Source organism: Lonchura striata, chromosome Z (genome assembly GCF_050655825.1).
Source record: "Lonchura striata isolate lonStrDom1 chromosome Z, ASM5065582v1, whole genome shotgun sequence".
Lineage (NCBI taxonomy): Eukaryota > Metazoa > Chordata > Aves > Passeriformes > Estrildidae > Lonchura > Lonchura striata.
In genome coordinates, this window is record NC_140740.1 from 37,686,458 (window position 1) to 37,703,158 (window position 16,701).

General features: G+C 39.0%; 1 protein-coding gene across 12 annotated transcripts in view; it reads right to left on the minus strand.

Annotated features, from left to right (window-relative positions):
- Positions 1–16,701, minus strand: part of LINGO2 (leucine rich repeat and Ig domain containing 2) — a 487,462-nt gene that overhangs the window by 138,918 nt on the left and 331,843 nt on the right. For 5 of the 12 annotated variants that reach the window (XM_085566628.1, XM_085566629.1, XM_085566630.1 and 2 more), the window contains one exon: positions 5,665–15,611. The exons of 1 other annotated variant lie outside the window; for it this stretch is intronic. In XM_085566628.1, coding sequence (XP_085422754.1) covers positions 5,665–5,766 — 102 coding nt within the window. In that variant the 5' untranslated portion in view covers positions 5,767–15,611. The remainder of the gene's footprint in view (positions 1–5,664; positions 15,612–16,701) is intronic. 6 more of the 12 variants (XM_021529239.4, XM_085566633.1, XM_021529246.4 and 3 more) reach the window with 3 other exon arrangements.

Genomic DNA, 16,701 nt, shown 5'->3' on the forward strand with positions numbered 1-16,701 from the left:
GTGAATGTTTTTTAAATAAGCACTTCTCCCATGAAGAATGCATTACACATGGTTTAATTTAAAAGTTTCAAGAAATGTACTGCTCATGTACTGCTTCACAGACAGATCTGTCTCCAATCATTGCTGTTACAACAGTATGTCATAAGTCATCCTCTTCAACAGTTGCTATGTACTCACATGTTGTGTAGAAGCAAGAAAAAACTTGTTATCCTGCAGTTTAAGACAACTAACAAAATGGTTCATGCAAGAGAAATGCAACTACTGCACAGCGGAAAAGCTGTTGGCCTGAATTGCAATTCCTCAGAGCATTGCCTAAATAGAACATCTAATCAGAAAGTGAGAATAAAATCACTCTTTGTCCACCTAACAGATGATTACAGCAGGAATGGTCACTTGCAGTCCTATCACTTTGATTTGTGTATTGGGTTTGCATGACAAGGTTTCAGTCACAGAAAAGCTACAAGGGAAAAGGCAGCAGCGACAACATGAGATGAACTGATCATAGCACATCCACCAGTGCTACTGGGTGGGGAGGAAGGAGAGAATTCAAGACAGAAGTTGTGCCAAGAAAAAAAGGAGGAGTAGGGGAAAGGGGTTTTTAGATTTGGGGTTATTTCTTATTACCCTCCTTTGATTGCTTAACAACAATTAAACTACTTTCAAGTCAAGTCTGTTTTGCCCGTGACAGTAAAAGGTGTATGATATCTCTCTTCCCTATCTCAGTTCATGAGATGTTTGCTATAATTTCACTTCTTTGTCCCGCTGAGAAGGGCAGTGATAGAGGGGCTTGGTGGCCATCTGGCATCATTCCAGGGTCAGCCCACCTCAGTTTCGTAAACTCCATTTTTTGAATAGCACAATCATATTTCCCGCAGTGCTTTTGAAATCACATCTGCAGCCATGCATCTCTGTGGTTTCACAAATTCTCCTCTGTTTTTTGGACAGTTTTTCAAAGAAGCTGAAATGAAAGCACTTTTTTTTTGGGTTCTACTGTGTGATAACCTAACATCAGCTCCTACAAACTGTGCTTCAAGGAGTAACTTTAAAGACCAACTTCCTTGCCTGGTCTAGCACGATACTGATGAATTAGTACTAGAACATCAAAGTAGTTAGTGGTGAAATGTGGACCAAGTGAGGCCCAATATTTTCCTAATTAAAAAGCTTATGGGTGGAAGAACAAATGAATGCTGGATTATGCCTGCTTATGGTCAGACAGGCAATTTTAATAAAATGTCCTTTAAGAAGCAGTACACCAGCTTTTATTCTGATATGAAGCCCAAACACTGGACAAAACCTGTACATCTGAGTGAAGCTAACTCCTGAAAATGAACAGAGGACACAGGGCATGCAGGAGCTTTGTGAAGCCTACAAAATGTGTGTCTATTGGATTTGAATAGGAGCCTACCATTTTTATGTAGTTCTGGCAAGAAGTTTTGTACTGTGTCCTCATACTAGTTCAGATATGTGCTACCCAGCTGTCTGTGCACTGATCATAAGCTCAATGTACAAAAATTAAGACTGGCATGAGTGGTGATGAAGTACAATGTTTTTTATTATATGTATTGGACATTAAGGAAGTTTGTCTTCTCTATACCGACAAAATTCCTCAATGAATAACATTGAAGTGGAAGAAGAAGAAAAATATCCACCTGCTGCTTTGGATTCAGTCATGAGAAACATTTTATCTCTCCTAGGAGTGATAGCTAAGACCATGTCTCAGATATGTTAAATAAACAGAATGAAGACTGCTTTATTCTTGCTGTTTATGTCAATTGTGATCCATTGAAACAGAAAACTCTTCAGTTGCAACTGCAGGACGACACCAATAATAAAAAAAAGCACAAACAATATTATTATTATGTAATAATAATAATAATAATAATAATAATAATAATAATAATAATAATGTGGCTTTCAGGGGTCACTTGTGGCTGTCCCCCGTCCCTCCCCAGGCCCCCGGGACCCCTATGATAAGCTGTCCCCTCAAGGGACCTGGTCTTTGCCGCAGTCCCACTGCACTGAGCTTACCAGACAGTGGCTGGGTTAGCATGATCCGAGCGGCGGCATGCCTTGGTCACCACAAGGATTCAGGATAAAGAGACAAAGAGAGGTCAATTGTGTGCAGTCCAGAGAGATTGTATTGCCTGAATGGTTGCAGGGACAAAAGACGCTGGGCTACTGCCCAGATACAGTTTTATACAGAAAAATTAAGAGATAAGGTCTAAACAATAGAGACAGTGTCCAGCCTGGGCACATCAGAACCACCCCAGGGGTCAGGTCCAATGGGAACTGCTCAGGGATGGGGAGAAGGGCGTTACAGAAAAATGCTGAAGCGAAACTTTCCCGAAACAATAGAGCATACGTAAATGTATCTTTTTCTGAGTTTCCCATTCCTAAGGCCTGTCTAAAACCCTCTCCTCCCCACTACCGCACAAATGCGATAGTAACATCTCCCTCTTCTTTACTTAATAAGATGAACAGTGCCTTGGGAAAAGGTAAAACTGCGACTCTCAAACTGTGGTGTTGTTCTGCTTGTTGTCTTTACACCAATTGCCTTCCATGACAGCAGCAGTGATGAAAACAGGTGCAGAAGCCTTAGGCTTCGAGGTGATGACCTTGGAGATTATTTGCTTAAGAATCCCGAATGCTAACAGGACTAAAAACAGTGCAACTAGAAAGTAAAAGATGTCTTTTAAAAGAGACACTGCCCAACCAGAAAGGTCCCAGTCTTTGAACAGATCCTTAAACTAATCCTCATTTTTCTGCTTCACACTCCCAATGAGGCTTCTCATTTCCTGAATGGACGAATGGACACTCTGACCTTTAGATGACAGATCAAAACAACACAACCCATCAAACCCTTTACATCCATGACCATGTGCCAACAGCAGGAAATCAATAGCTGCTCGATTTTAGAGGGTAGCCTTTCTGCTTATTTCCTCGTCTTCTAGGAGGTCACTCAGGGCTGCTGATATTAAATTTGCCTGCTTCATCACCCAGCATTCTAGATTGCCTAATTCACTCAATGCTTTGGCTGCCGCAACCCATGGTAAAAACACAGAGACAGCAACTCTTTTGGATTTTGCCCAATGGTAGATTTCTGCATCACAATGTTCATCAAATTGACTTGCACTCCACTTAGTAATTTTTGTCTCACCTTTTGCTTGCCCAATGGGAATTTGGGTCATGCTGGGGGAAGCAAGGGTCAGATGCCCGAAAGTGCATGGACCTCCAATAAGACAAGAGGGGATTCCTGGGTATGCTCTGTCCCCACAGATAAGAAACATTCCCTTGTCCAGCTTGCAGGGACAGAAATCAGTGGTGGATGCAAATTTCAGCTTATTGATAGCTATGCACCATTGACCTGCTCTGAATTCTACCTTGTACTGTTTGACTTGCTCATACAATTTCACTTCTTTGGTTGGGGAAAAATCAAATTGAATGCAGTATTCAGCTTTTGTGGAGCCCAGGAGTTCTTATTCCTGGGCCTCTCCCTCAGCAGTAGGCAAGTGTAGGACGCATCTTTGCCACAAAATGAGGGGGTTTTGCACCGGTATTTTAACTTGTTCTACGGCTCCTCGGCTCCTGTGGAACTCTGCCCACACCTCAGGTATTTTATTTTCATTCACCTGCTTTTGCAAGCGGACCAGACCAATTGGGAACCCATCCCCCTTGCTCCGAACCCCTACTAAACATGTGGACATCGGATTTTCTGCTGAGGCATTAGACATGTGATCTTGTTTCAAGGCTTGGGCAAGTGTGACCCACACATTTTTCTTGGGCTGTGGAACAATCCATGCATCCACCATGGATGGTTAGATGGCCATTTTCTGGAACCAAACAATGAGCAGAAATGTGGAAATTGACATTCTGCTAGTCTAAAAGAAAGATAAAATCATACAAGAAGGTAAACTAACTCTGAAAATGATACAATTTGCTCTGCCAGTATAAAGGAAAATAGGAATTAGGGATCTCCTCCTTCCTTGTGGCATTTTGTGTTTGACACAACTGTGTTCTCTGTGGGATTCCCCTGGGCATCAGGAGGGTTACTCTGTGGTGGGCTCACTCCCTGTTCAGCAGTATATGGTCTGACCCATTTCTTAGGAATCCACCTGAGTCTGGAGGATGTGGACACGCACACATACCCCAGTCCCCAAGTGATAAGCTGGTGCGGACCCTGGATTTCTCCAGTCTGGATCCCTAATTAACACTGGAGGCCTCTCTTCAGGTCTGAGCTGCTGATGTTTAAAATGAGGCAGGACTAGGGGTTCAGGCCTATCAAAAGAACAATTTAAGAAGTTAATGGTGAAAAAGTCCTTGCAGAGCCTCATCTGTGGAGATAGGACCTGGATATCTCCCCGCTGGCGAAGGAGGACCTTTTTTAGGGTCTGATGTGTTCTTTCTATCACAGCCTGGCCAGTGGGGGAGTGTGCAATTCCCATTCAATGGTTCACCCCCCACTCTTGTAAAAACTCACCAAATGCTCTGGAAATATAGGCTGGGCCATTATCTGTTTTGATGGTGGTGGGGACCCCCAAGGCCACAAATGCCTGCATGAGGTGTTTTTTGGCATCTGCAGCTCTCTGTCCAGTGTGGGCTGAGGCAAAGACTGCTCTGGAGAAAGTATCTACTGAAACATGTACATGTTGAAACCTCCCGAACTCCTGTATATGTGTCATGTCTGTTTGCCACACTTCACCGCTGTGGAGTCCCCTGGGGTTCATTCCTGAACTCACTGTTGGTAGAGTGGACTCCTGACACTGGGGGCAAGCAGCCACAATTGCCTTGGCCTGGTCACGCCGCAGTTGGAATTGGCGGACCAGTCCTGGGGCATTTTTATGAAACAATTGATGGCTTACCTTGGCCTGCTCGAGGATGTTTGGTTGGCCAGCCAGCTGCAGAGGGGCGGCCAGTGCATCTGCCCTGCGGTTACCTTCTGCTATAAAACCTGGGAGATTGGTGTATGATCTCACATGCATTACAAAAAAAGGCTGTTCTTGGTGTGAAACCAGATGGATTAGTTTTGAGAGCAAACTGAATATCACCAGGTTGGAAACCTCTTTGAGTACTGCATGTTCTGCCCTGGACACCACACCTGCCACATATGCTGAATCTGTAACTATATTAATTGGTTCTGAAAACCTCTCAAAGGCCCTGACAACAGCGTCCAGCTCAGCAACCTGTGGGAAGCCCTCTACAACTTTTACATCAGCTTCCCACTGCTGAGTCGGGGGTCCTTTCCATGTGATCACAGATTTGTGGGACCCTCCTGACGCGTCTGTGAAAACCGTCAGTGCTTTCAGTGGCTCACTGCTCTGGATACTTTTTGGAATCAAATGAAACTGCATTTCAAACAATCTGTGGCCTGCATGGTTGATAAGAATTTGTCCAGTGAAACTGTCTAGGGAGAATTGCAAGTTTTCATTGGTCTGAAACAGGTGCTTGAGTATTTCCTCAGAGAGTCTCCCTGCGGATATTCTGATAGGAAGATGAATGCATGTTAAGTCACTCTGGCCCACATGATCAGCTGGGCCATCAACTCTTGTGACTTGGTGATACTTTTGGACAACTGGTGACCAAGGAACACCCACTCTATAATTAAGAGGGGATCTCGTTGGTCTGTGTCCCATTGAAAGATCAACCCGTGGAGATGTGGCAACTTACCAAGGATGATTGAATCGGAAGGGCCCTGTCATACGACAGTATCAGGGAACTCTGCAAAACAAAGCGTGAGTTTGGAGAAAGGACTGAATTTTTTAAGAGCATTTTAAAAACTACTCTAAGGTCCAAAACATTTACCCCTGCTGATTCGAGACATCTTTTCAGCTGTTTGCTCCCTCAATCTGAATTTAAATTGTGGGAAAGAACTTGGAAAAGGCTTGCAGGAGATCCCCTTCCAGAGATTTTGCAGAGTCCAACCTATTCCACAGATATAGAGGATGAGGAGAGCACTTTAGAACATCTAGTGGGTGAGGGTGATTGGAGCCAAGCTGTGAAGCAAGCAGCAGGCATTCCCTGAGCAGTGTTAGACCTGTCCAGGGATGCGGCAGAACGTGCATTTTTTAACATGCCTTCTAGAGAACCTATCATTTCTTATACCACTTTAAAGCAGCCTGTTGCAGAGCCATTCATGGGTTTTGTGGATCGAGTGAGATCTTCAGTCAAAAAAAGGGTGAAAAATCCAGAACTCCAAGATCAGCTCACATTAGAAATTGTCACCAGAAATGCAAATGAATCCTGTCAGCGAGTCCTCATGGCCCTTCCAGCACCTCCTCCACCCACACTCGATCAGCTCATTGAGGAGTGCACAAGAAAAGCCACCCTAATGACAGAGGACTCAGTGATAAAACCGTGGGGAAAGGTGGTTGCAGAGGCAACGGTAACCCCAAAAACACCAAGGGCTGCCAAGCCTCCTGCACCCAAATGCCGCAGCTCGGACCGTGCTAACCCAGACGCTGCCTGGTAAGCCCAGGGCAGCGGGACTGCGGCAAACCCTGGCCCCCAGAGGGGACAGCTAGCCGGAGGGTCCCGGGGGGCCGGGGAGGGACAGGGGACAGCTGCAAGTGACCCCCAAAAGTTAATAATAATAATAACAATAATAATAATAATAATAATAATAATAATAATAATAATAATTTAACACCATTGCTTCTCAATAAAAGGTAGGTGCTATATTCAACAACTCCTTAAAAATCAAAAATATTCCTAGGATAATTTCTCAGGACTAATAAAAACCAAAATTTTGACATACATATTCACATGCATGGATGGGAAGCTATTTTCTAAATAACTACTATTTTGCTTAACTACAGCTAAAATGCAGGCAATAAAATTTAGTTCTCAAATTTACTAGTACATGAGTAAAAGCAAAATAAGCAATGTAGGATTAAAAAATCAAAGAAATCAAAATAGAAATCAAAGACATGGTAGAAGCATAAATTTAGATTAGATCAACCTTGTTGAAAATTTCTATTACCTGAATATAAAGTCTGAAAATTGTCTCTGTTTAAGCTGTATTGCTCCACAATAAGCAAAGAAAACTATGAGTCTAAGTGTAAAAGGATCCATTGATGGAGACTATAAAAAAGAGAGACTACCAGTCTGGTCTGTGAAGAAAATAAATAACAACCTCATTTTAAAAATATCAGGTTTTATCTTGTATTTAAACATAAAAGAGTCAAAATGAAGTGAGGCTGTGACAGAGTAAAGATTAGTGAAATAAATTTAAAAATCACAAGCCACACTCTCAAGCAGCTTGGAAATCTTGCTCTTCTTGAACTCTAAAAAGGAAAATTCATTTTGTTCCCTTTCCAAACATATCACTCCAGAGTGGCTCCTATTCAACAGAAAGTTGTAAGTGGTCAAAAACAAAGAAGGAAACCACCATCACAATGATTTTCAGATAGGGCAAAAGAAGGATTTGGAGAACTACAGACCAGTAACTCAACCTTATGTCAATTTCTGAGAAGGGGATGAAGTGCATCCTCCTATGGACTCTTGTAGCTACAAATAAACAAGATGACTGGGAGAATGGATTTATGAAGGGTAAGTTGTGCCTCACTAACCCAGGTACCTTTTGCAGTGAGGTACTGATACAGAAACTGATGTTTTGGGTGAGAGGGTGCCTCTGGGTACCATAAATTCTTACCCCAGAAAAGTATACCAAGCAAATCAGGAGAATGCCATTGGTGGTTGGTTTGTCTTTTAATTCATATCAATGAAATAGTTGTACTAATCATGTAAACCATTGCTTTGGACTGACACCGCCCTCAGCCTCTCTGTCTTTACCCTGTGCCCTGGCCATGGTGAGGACTCTCTGCTAGATTCATTCTGGAGCGCTGAAATGTGATTTGCACATGTAGCCCAAATCTGGACAGCATTCGCTCTCACTGGCCATCCCACTCCCCTCTGGTCCATTCTCTTATGCAGGGGCTGCTGTGATGCCTGGGTGCACTGCTGACTTCTGGCAACTTGCTGCCTCTCAGGACCCTTTCTGCACAGCTCTTCATAGCTGGTTGTCACCTGTGAGGCCAGACTTTCCTTGGCCTTAAGGGACCCCACAGGATTCCCATCAAGGTCTTTTTCCACATCCTTCTCAACTACAGCCCTGCCTTCCTTATCACTAACTGCTTCTCCCAGGCTGCTGTCATCCACAAACAATCTAGGAGTGCTTTCCCAACATCTAGGCTCTAATAAAGGTAATAAACTGGAGGGATACAACATCAGTTCAGCCACCAGGCAACACTAGTTAATGCCTGCCAGCTGTAATTTTCACTACCAATCAAAACCCTTTGAGCCTATGCATCTAGCCACCATGCCATTCAGCTGTCTAAACTGGATCTTACTAATTCAGTGATCAGGAAACTCTGGGATGCTGTGAAAAAAGCCTTGCTAAATTCAGGGTACATCCAGACCCTCCCCAGGGACTAAGGAGGCGGCTGACCTGCATGTATGGCATGGATTTTCCTTATTACTCTTTTTAAGGATGTTGTGATGTTTGGCTTTTTTCAAGCATCAGAAACAAAGCTGCAATCTTTGAAGGTGACAGATGTAAGGTCTGGAAATATGCCAGACAGTTGCCATTGTTGAGTTCTGTCTGTCCTATGGACTGGGAGGCTAAGAGCCTTAAGGTCAGATTTTACTAGCATAAACTGAGAAAAAATGCACCTCTACTTTCTGCAGCTGTTTGGTCACTTCCCTTGTAATAACAGGAACACATTTTCATTAACCTTCCTGTTATCAAGAAGCCCACCTCCACCTACAGTCTTTTACATGTCTGAGGTCTGAGGCTCCATGTTCATTCACACTAGCTTTTTCAGACACACTTTCTTGACTTTTCACACAGTGAAATGAACCATTCTTGTGTTCTGATGGAGTTATCCTTCCACCTATCCTTCCACCTCTCCAGGACCAAGCAGGTCCTTGAAGAAACCAAGATCCTTAAACCTAAATTTGAATATGTTCCTAACAACAGGATCAGGAACAAAACACTAATTTGGATAAAGCTATTTACTCTGAAGTATTAATTATTATATCTCACGCTTTTTTCAACTAGTTAACTTGGCAATCCAGCATGGCAAAATATAATAGATGAACTCTTTCCAGTCTCAACATCCTATATGGTGCTTATGTGACCCTAATACTATTCAGTATTTTGACTTTAGATCATTGTATTTATTCAGCTCTGGCATTCGGTGCAAGCAGATAAGTTCATAATTCATCCCATCCCAATTTCAGACTTCAGAATCAACAAAAGTGACTAGCCACTTTAGGAGATCTATTTCCCATGGTGTAAGAGTTTAGCTCAAGACAGAAAAGCAATTTAGGGTTCCCTCTCAGATCGCCTTTTACAACCACAGGGCACACTCCCAATATTTATGTTGCTTTCAGCAATGTGTTATTTATTTTTCTGCAATAAATCTACATTAAGGAAACATAAATGCTACCTCTAAATGGATATTGCAAGGGTTGTTATTAATGTACAGTTGCCTACCAAGGTCAGGTCATATAATCCATGATTAAGTATTTCAGAGCCTTATTGGGACAATACTACAAGAGTATTTAGGCACTTAAAATTTTATTTCTTTCAGCAGCATTTAAGCCATTTCAAGGATGTTTGAAAATACATGTCTCAAGCATGCACAGGAGTAACTGTCTGCTGTTAAGTCAGCTATGTAAAAAAAAGCTTATATGTATTCCATTATAATAATTTTTTTTTTAAGTCCATGAGTCAGTCACAAAGAGTTTAGGAATTGGTGGATAAGAACTCCTAATATGCCTACAATCCTATTGTATACTCTTTGTTAGTCTATGAGCAAAGAAATATCTGTTTCCAGAACAATTCTTCAAGACTTCAGAAATTATTCAAAAGAAGTCTTTAAAAGGAAAAAAAAATGCTGATTTACACTTGACAAGATTGATAGTTACTAAAGGAAAACTCCCAGTATATCTTGACTCTTTTGTCTTGCTTATATTCTTTGGTATTCTCCACCTTCTCTGCATGTGAGTTTTGCTGGAAGAGTGACATAAGTTAGGGAAGAAAGTGAAGCTGAAAGAAACTAGCAATCTTCTTTATTTATTTATAACATCTTTTTCTTTAATCAATCATCAGAAACCAAATAACATCACTTAACTGATGGACCATAAGTAACTTCCTGGATTGAAGGAGGTTGATTGAATAATCAAATTCTAAGGCAAATGGAAATAATAAACCTGATTCTGTCTAACCTTTCAAAATAAATAAAAAAAATACCACAACCTACTTAGACTTTTTATTGGATAATTTTTTATATCAAATGCCTAATGAGATTGCAAGCATGTATGAGTAATCACTTTTACTTACTGTTCTTAATAAAGCAAAGATGAGCTACAATTCTTTCAGTCAGAAATAAAAATTCTTCTGATTTCTAGAAAATAGAATAAATCATCCCAATGATCTTAGAGTGAATATGAAAGCAAACCTTTACATGAAAGCTTTCAGGTACATAATATGGCAAAAACATGGGGTATAATAATTCTACAATTTTTATAAGGTTAGTCGATCAGTACACTTATCATATACCATCTAATTAAAAGCCTAGTTGGTTATGTAATTATTCCTGAGGTTCTGCTCCAATGGAAGAATTCCAGAGGTTTCTTTTCCCCCATTTTTGTTATACTTGGTCCAGATTCTTGTTGGAAAACAGAACATCCTTGTAACTGGTTCTCTTCTTGGCATAAGACTAAATAATATTTAGGAATGTATTAATAAGGTTAACTTATTGTTCCTAAATGCTGGGAAGAAAGATAGGAGAAGCACTAGAAGATACAGCCATGCTTTAGTAATCTTCAAAGCTATCAATATATGAAAAATATAAAAAACTATAAGTCTCACTTCAGTAATATTAAATTGGCTATTTTTATTCCAAGAAAGTAGCACATTTAAACTGAATTAATATAGAAGAATAAATATATGTCTTTAATAATGGTTTTTCTTCTCTTGTCTATATACTACTTTTAATATTTTTAAAAGTCTTTAATGGGTTTAGAAGAAAAATTTTCACCTTAGCACATTCCACAAAATACCCACCACTCTTGGAAGTATGGCTGAATTATTTTCAGGCACCAGCTGGAATATGGTTTCTGGGTTTTTTAAGATAAGAGTTGTACTTCCAGCAACTCTAATATTTAGTGTTGGAGGACAGAAGTCTCAATACACTTTTAAACAATTTTCAAGGTGAAAAAGTAGCACTGATATTGAATGAAATAAATCTTCATGTGGAGTAAAAATTAGTGGACAAATATTTTAATTTTGACATTGGGTGAATAATGCATTCTGTTTTGTTGAGCTTGATGCCTTTCAATTTCTACTTCAGATGCCATAAGGATGGAAGGCAGTGTCTATTCTGTAGATTGCCGACAAAGGGCCCAATCTGTGGTGACTCTTCTTTTGGTCTCAGAATAAAGCTTTCCAAAGTCTGTAACTGAGATACAGCTGTAAACCAGAAAAGTGCTAAGAAAATAAAATTGCCATGGATGTTTTGCAGTATGTAATATTTTGCTTAGCAAAAAGGGATACAACTTTGTGGCCTTTCAATATTTATAGGATGTTTATGTGAAATACAGAGAAAGACAAGACAAGAAGACTGGCTCTGGTTTTAAATTGAAGGAGGGATAGTTGAGGTGGGATATAAGGAAGACACTTGGTTATGAGGGGGATGAGACTGAAACAGGTTCCTTAATGAACCTGTGGGTATGCAGTCTTCTTGCTGTTGTATTTATGCTTTATATAAATATTTACCTTTTATAAAATCAAATACTGTCACTAAAACTGTTATTTTGAGACTAGGGATCTGCCCTTGGACTGAAAATGGAACCACATTTCTCCCATTTTGTGATTATACATAACAAAGTTGACTCATGGGCATACAACTTCAGTGAAATTCTAGAATAAAGAGCGTAATGGCATCCTATCTTCAGGCAGAATATCTAGCAAAGCCTTTCAGGTATTCTGCAGATGACAGGGCTTTCTACAAAAAGGGACTGCTGAAATGAACCTGAAATGAACTTTGATACCCCATAAAAAACTCTGAAAGCTTAAAAAACTATTTATGTCAAGACCCCCTAGGGTTAAGTGCTAGATGGAGAATACTTCAGTTCAGATTGCCTGCTGCATTGCCTCAGTATTACCAAAAAATATTTTCAAATATAACATAATTGTCATATCCCTGTTTATGGATTTGACACAGTATAATAAATATATATATAAAACATAATAGATTTCTTTACTTTTTCTCACAACTTTAGAACTTCCTGTAAGCTCTCCCAGAATCTCCTTAAAACTATTGTGGTGCTCTGCATAAAAAGCCCCTTCAATTAGGTACTACCCAGCACATTGATCAGTATTGCCTCAGTCTTGTACTCCCTTGGTGTGTCTGTTTCCAGCTGCTGTCTCACCTTAAACATACATTGCAAACACCATGGGAAAGAGAGTTCTTAGTATTATTTCATACACTGCCTAGTAACACAGAGCCCTGGACCATGGCCAAAGTCGGATGGCAGTGCAAATACCAGTATATTATAGGAAAAAAAGCAAAATATTTCTGAAGCAGGTAATTATTTGGCTCATATTTTTAAAGCCCACAAACTGGTTAGACTGTGATTCTTTCAGATCATATAAGTAGTATGTCTTCTGTCCAAGATGACCCTTTTTGTTGTAATTATCAACTAATAGTTACTACAGAGTATTCACGTCTACACAAAATTAGTTTTCCCAAACCCAGCTGCTCTGTAATTCCAATTGCAATAGAAGAATAAAACTAGAATGGCACCTCTCTGACAGTCGAAATAACTATAGAAGAATTTAATATTTCCATTACTCCAAGACCACTCCAAGACCATCTCACCACCCAAGCTATAGTTTGGGACTATCTCACCACCTGGAAAGTCTCCCAAAACATTATTTAGGCAGCCATGGTGACCATGAAAAACTGGTAGAAAAAGCAGTCACCCCCAGAAATCACATTCTCATGTCATGTCTTTGGTTCTGTGACATGGGTCAGTTTATGTCATGTGTCATTATGATGAGTGGTACCAGCCCAAGAAATATGGGATTATCTATCACCAAATATCTAGTTGATTATATATTACTATATATATAGAATATATTATACACATTATTATATATATACTTTATTTATACACCCATGAGGGAATACTGCAGATTGTGTGAGTAGATGCACATAATTTTTATAATTTGGAAATACTTTTTAGCTAGGAGACAAGACCTAATTATAGCCTCCAAATAAATTTAGCCTTATCAGTAAAAGAGATTTTAGGGAGAGAAATTTGAAGGATGATAGATGCTAAATGACCCTCAGAAAAAGTTAGTTTAGTTATCCTAGGATTATGGATGGCATGAGGCACTGTTTGGAAGAGAAGATTGAGGGCATAATCCAAAGTATTGTTCATCTGGACTTAATCACAAACTTCAATAAAGAAATATGACTTACCATAGTATAGCATATAATCAACAAAGAAAAACTATTTGATCTTATTTGTGAAAGTGAATGATTCAAAAAATTCAAACATTTCTAAAATGTATTTATTTTCATGAAGGAAATTTAACAGGAAACCACAAAAAAATTAAACAAGACTATGTTACTAAAGAAATGAAAACTCTGGAGCTACTGAAGACTATGTGGGAAGGACTGAACAAAGGCAGGGACACTGTGGTAAAGTGACATTGTTTCAGTCAGCACTGTTTCTGAGACTGGCAGGAGGAAGCAAAAGGGGAGTCAGAAGGGAAAATTAAGAATTAAAAGGTAGTAATGTATTAGGGAATTTCTACCAACACTCTTTGTTTTTGAATACTTGTTGCTCTTTAAAATACAGTAAAATAATCTCCAGAAGTTGGCTGCTTCAGAAGTATTCATTTTAATATGAGGCAGAGATATAGATACTTGTTCCTATAACTCATTAAAAAATGTCTTCAAGGAATATTTTTTTCTAGAGGAAGAGCAGTCTGTGGAGATTAACATCCATCTCACAAGATAGTCTTGTTAGTGAAGTAAGAAAATAAATCATATTTCTGCAGCACGAGAGCTGTGAGCTACAACACAGAACATCTTTTTCAAACCATTTTTCCACATGATCTTTATTCTCACTGATTTACCAACCCCATAAAAGCTTACACAATGAATATAAATCTTATCCATGAGGAATTTCTATCTTTCCTTAAGGCTGAGAGCAGACACACACATGTTTTAGTCTTCAAACAATGTGATGAATATTTTATGAGGTATGAAGCTCAGTCACTTCCATGGAAGTGACACCAAAGGAAGGCTGAGTCTCTGCCCTCCCATTTCCTCTCCTCTGGTTCACCTCCTATTCTTATAAATTAATTTATTTCACACATATGAGAAATAGAACAGACTGTGGTCATACATACCCCCAGGAAATCTCTGACTTATATGGCAATAACTTGTACTGTGTCTCTTACATTTGTTTACACTACTTAAAAGAGAAAAGGTTTTAAGCAGCAAATTCATGTGTTCCTAATCTGTTTTGTCCTTGGGGAGGCCAAAGAAGGTGGGGGTTAATATTGTCTCAGAGCAAAGAGGATTAATGCCAACGGACTGAGAACTTGGCAGTAGATCACTGCTGACAAAGTTCATGAGATAACACTACAGATTGGAACAATTACCTCCTTGAAGTTCCTTGAAGTACATTTTTTTCCAAGACTAGTTTTGACTCACTGGAAACTGTTGAAGGTTCATAAAGCATAAATACTTAAAACTTGATTCTTCCCTACTAAGCAGCTCATGCATGATTTATGTCTGTATATACCAGATGTAACAGAACAAGACTGAACTGATTGCATTTCATACCTGCTTTTATCCGGGTATAAATGACTGCATAAATAACAAAATCTGAAGCATCAGGCCCATTTTCTTAAATGAGTAGCAGAAGAAACTTTTTCTCAAGCTCAGTCCATGCTGTCAGAGGGGAAGTCTAATCAATACTGCACTGAGAGAACTCTTTTTTCACTGATCATTGGTGGAATTTTTGTGTTTGTAGAAGGTAAAATAAAGACAAGGGAAATAACAAATATATTTCCTGTCAGCTCTGACAAGGAAACTGATGACTGTCCTAGTGTCATTGTTCCTTGTTCAGTCACTTTTATTTTTAATTTTATGTGCATTACTTTGCTACGGAGCTTAACCAAATTAATGATAAAGTAATGGAAAAAGACTTTCACCTTGTGACTGATAGCTTTTGCCTATATGGTTGAAAAATAGGGATGTTAATGATAATTTACAGGCTCAAAGTCTTACATACTTTCATCTCTAGAGGATCTTTACTGAATAAATGATGCAACAGTCAGAGCAGAAATAGATAGGATGGAAAGTTTAAGTGAGCACAATTTAGGCAAACATTACATAACACAACACACTGCCATTTTTGCTCATACCAGTGTCAAGATTTCACATACATACCTGAGATCCAGGTAACATAGAGAAGTTTGTCCCCTTAGATGTCCTTACAACTCCTTCTCATCTTTCTCATTTTAAGATTATTGCTTAAGATACTCTTTAGTGGATCCTCAGTCTGAATCGGAATTGTTTTCTGAGCTAGAATTTAAAAAAATTTGATTCAAGAATTCAAGAAAAGTCATCCAACCTACAATTTCCATACATCTGACAGAGAACAAAGTAGAAAGGAAGCAGAAAAAAGAAAAAGACTAGACCAAGAGACACTAAAAATACTGTTTAATCTGATTTCTGACTCCTCAACCATCCCCAAAAATCTATATGTATCAATATCTACCTCTATATCAATATCTATATCTATATAATCTATATCTATATATAGATACATACACACACATATTAAATGATCTTCTAAGGGTTTATTAAAAACATGAAATAAAGAGACTAGGTTTAGATTTGATATAAGGAGGAAGTTCTATATTGTGAGGGTGATGAGGCATAGAACAGGCTGCCTAGACAAGTTGTGAATACCTCATCTCTAGAAGTGTTCAAGAGATTAGGCTGGATGGAGCTCTGAGCAACCTGGTTTAGTGTAAGGTGCCCCTGACCATAGTAGTTGGAATAATATAATTTTTAAGGTCCCTTCCAACCCAAACAATCTTCCGGTTCTATGTTTACATTGGATTTTTTACCCCCATTACACAAAAGAGGCAAAAAGGATATCAGCTGCAGCTAAAATAATTTGAAGTTGAAATCTATCCAGTTTTACTTCCACAGAAATGTTTCTTTCTTCTCAACCTATTTCATTTTCTGTGCTCTCTTTTTGCAATAAAATACTAGTAAATATAGCCAGAGATACCAGCATTTCTGTTTCTAAAACCAGTTACATTTAGTTTAGAAAATCTCAATAGCTGTATCTTATTAAAGCTATAGATGAACTGTAAAGAAGAAGACAATATCATGAACCATCTTTAAGAATGTCTCTCATAGTGAAATGCTCTATAGGTCTTTCAAACGGCTTTCTAAGTAAAATGGAAAACTAAACGTAAAGATGACCATTCATTAAACATTTCACTTTGAGAAAAAAAAATAAATCAAAAAACCCCAAACAAACAAACAAACAAACAAACCTACAAAAAACTTAAACTACCCAAGCAAAAATAATGGCCTGAACCTCACTCCCAAAAGAGTAAACTTTTAAATGCAATATCAAGCCAATATCAAGTTACTA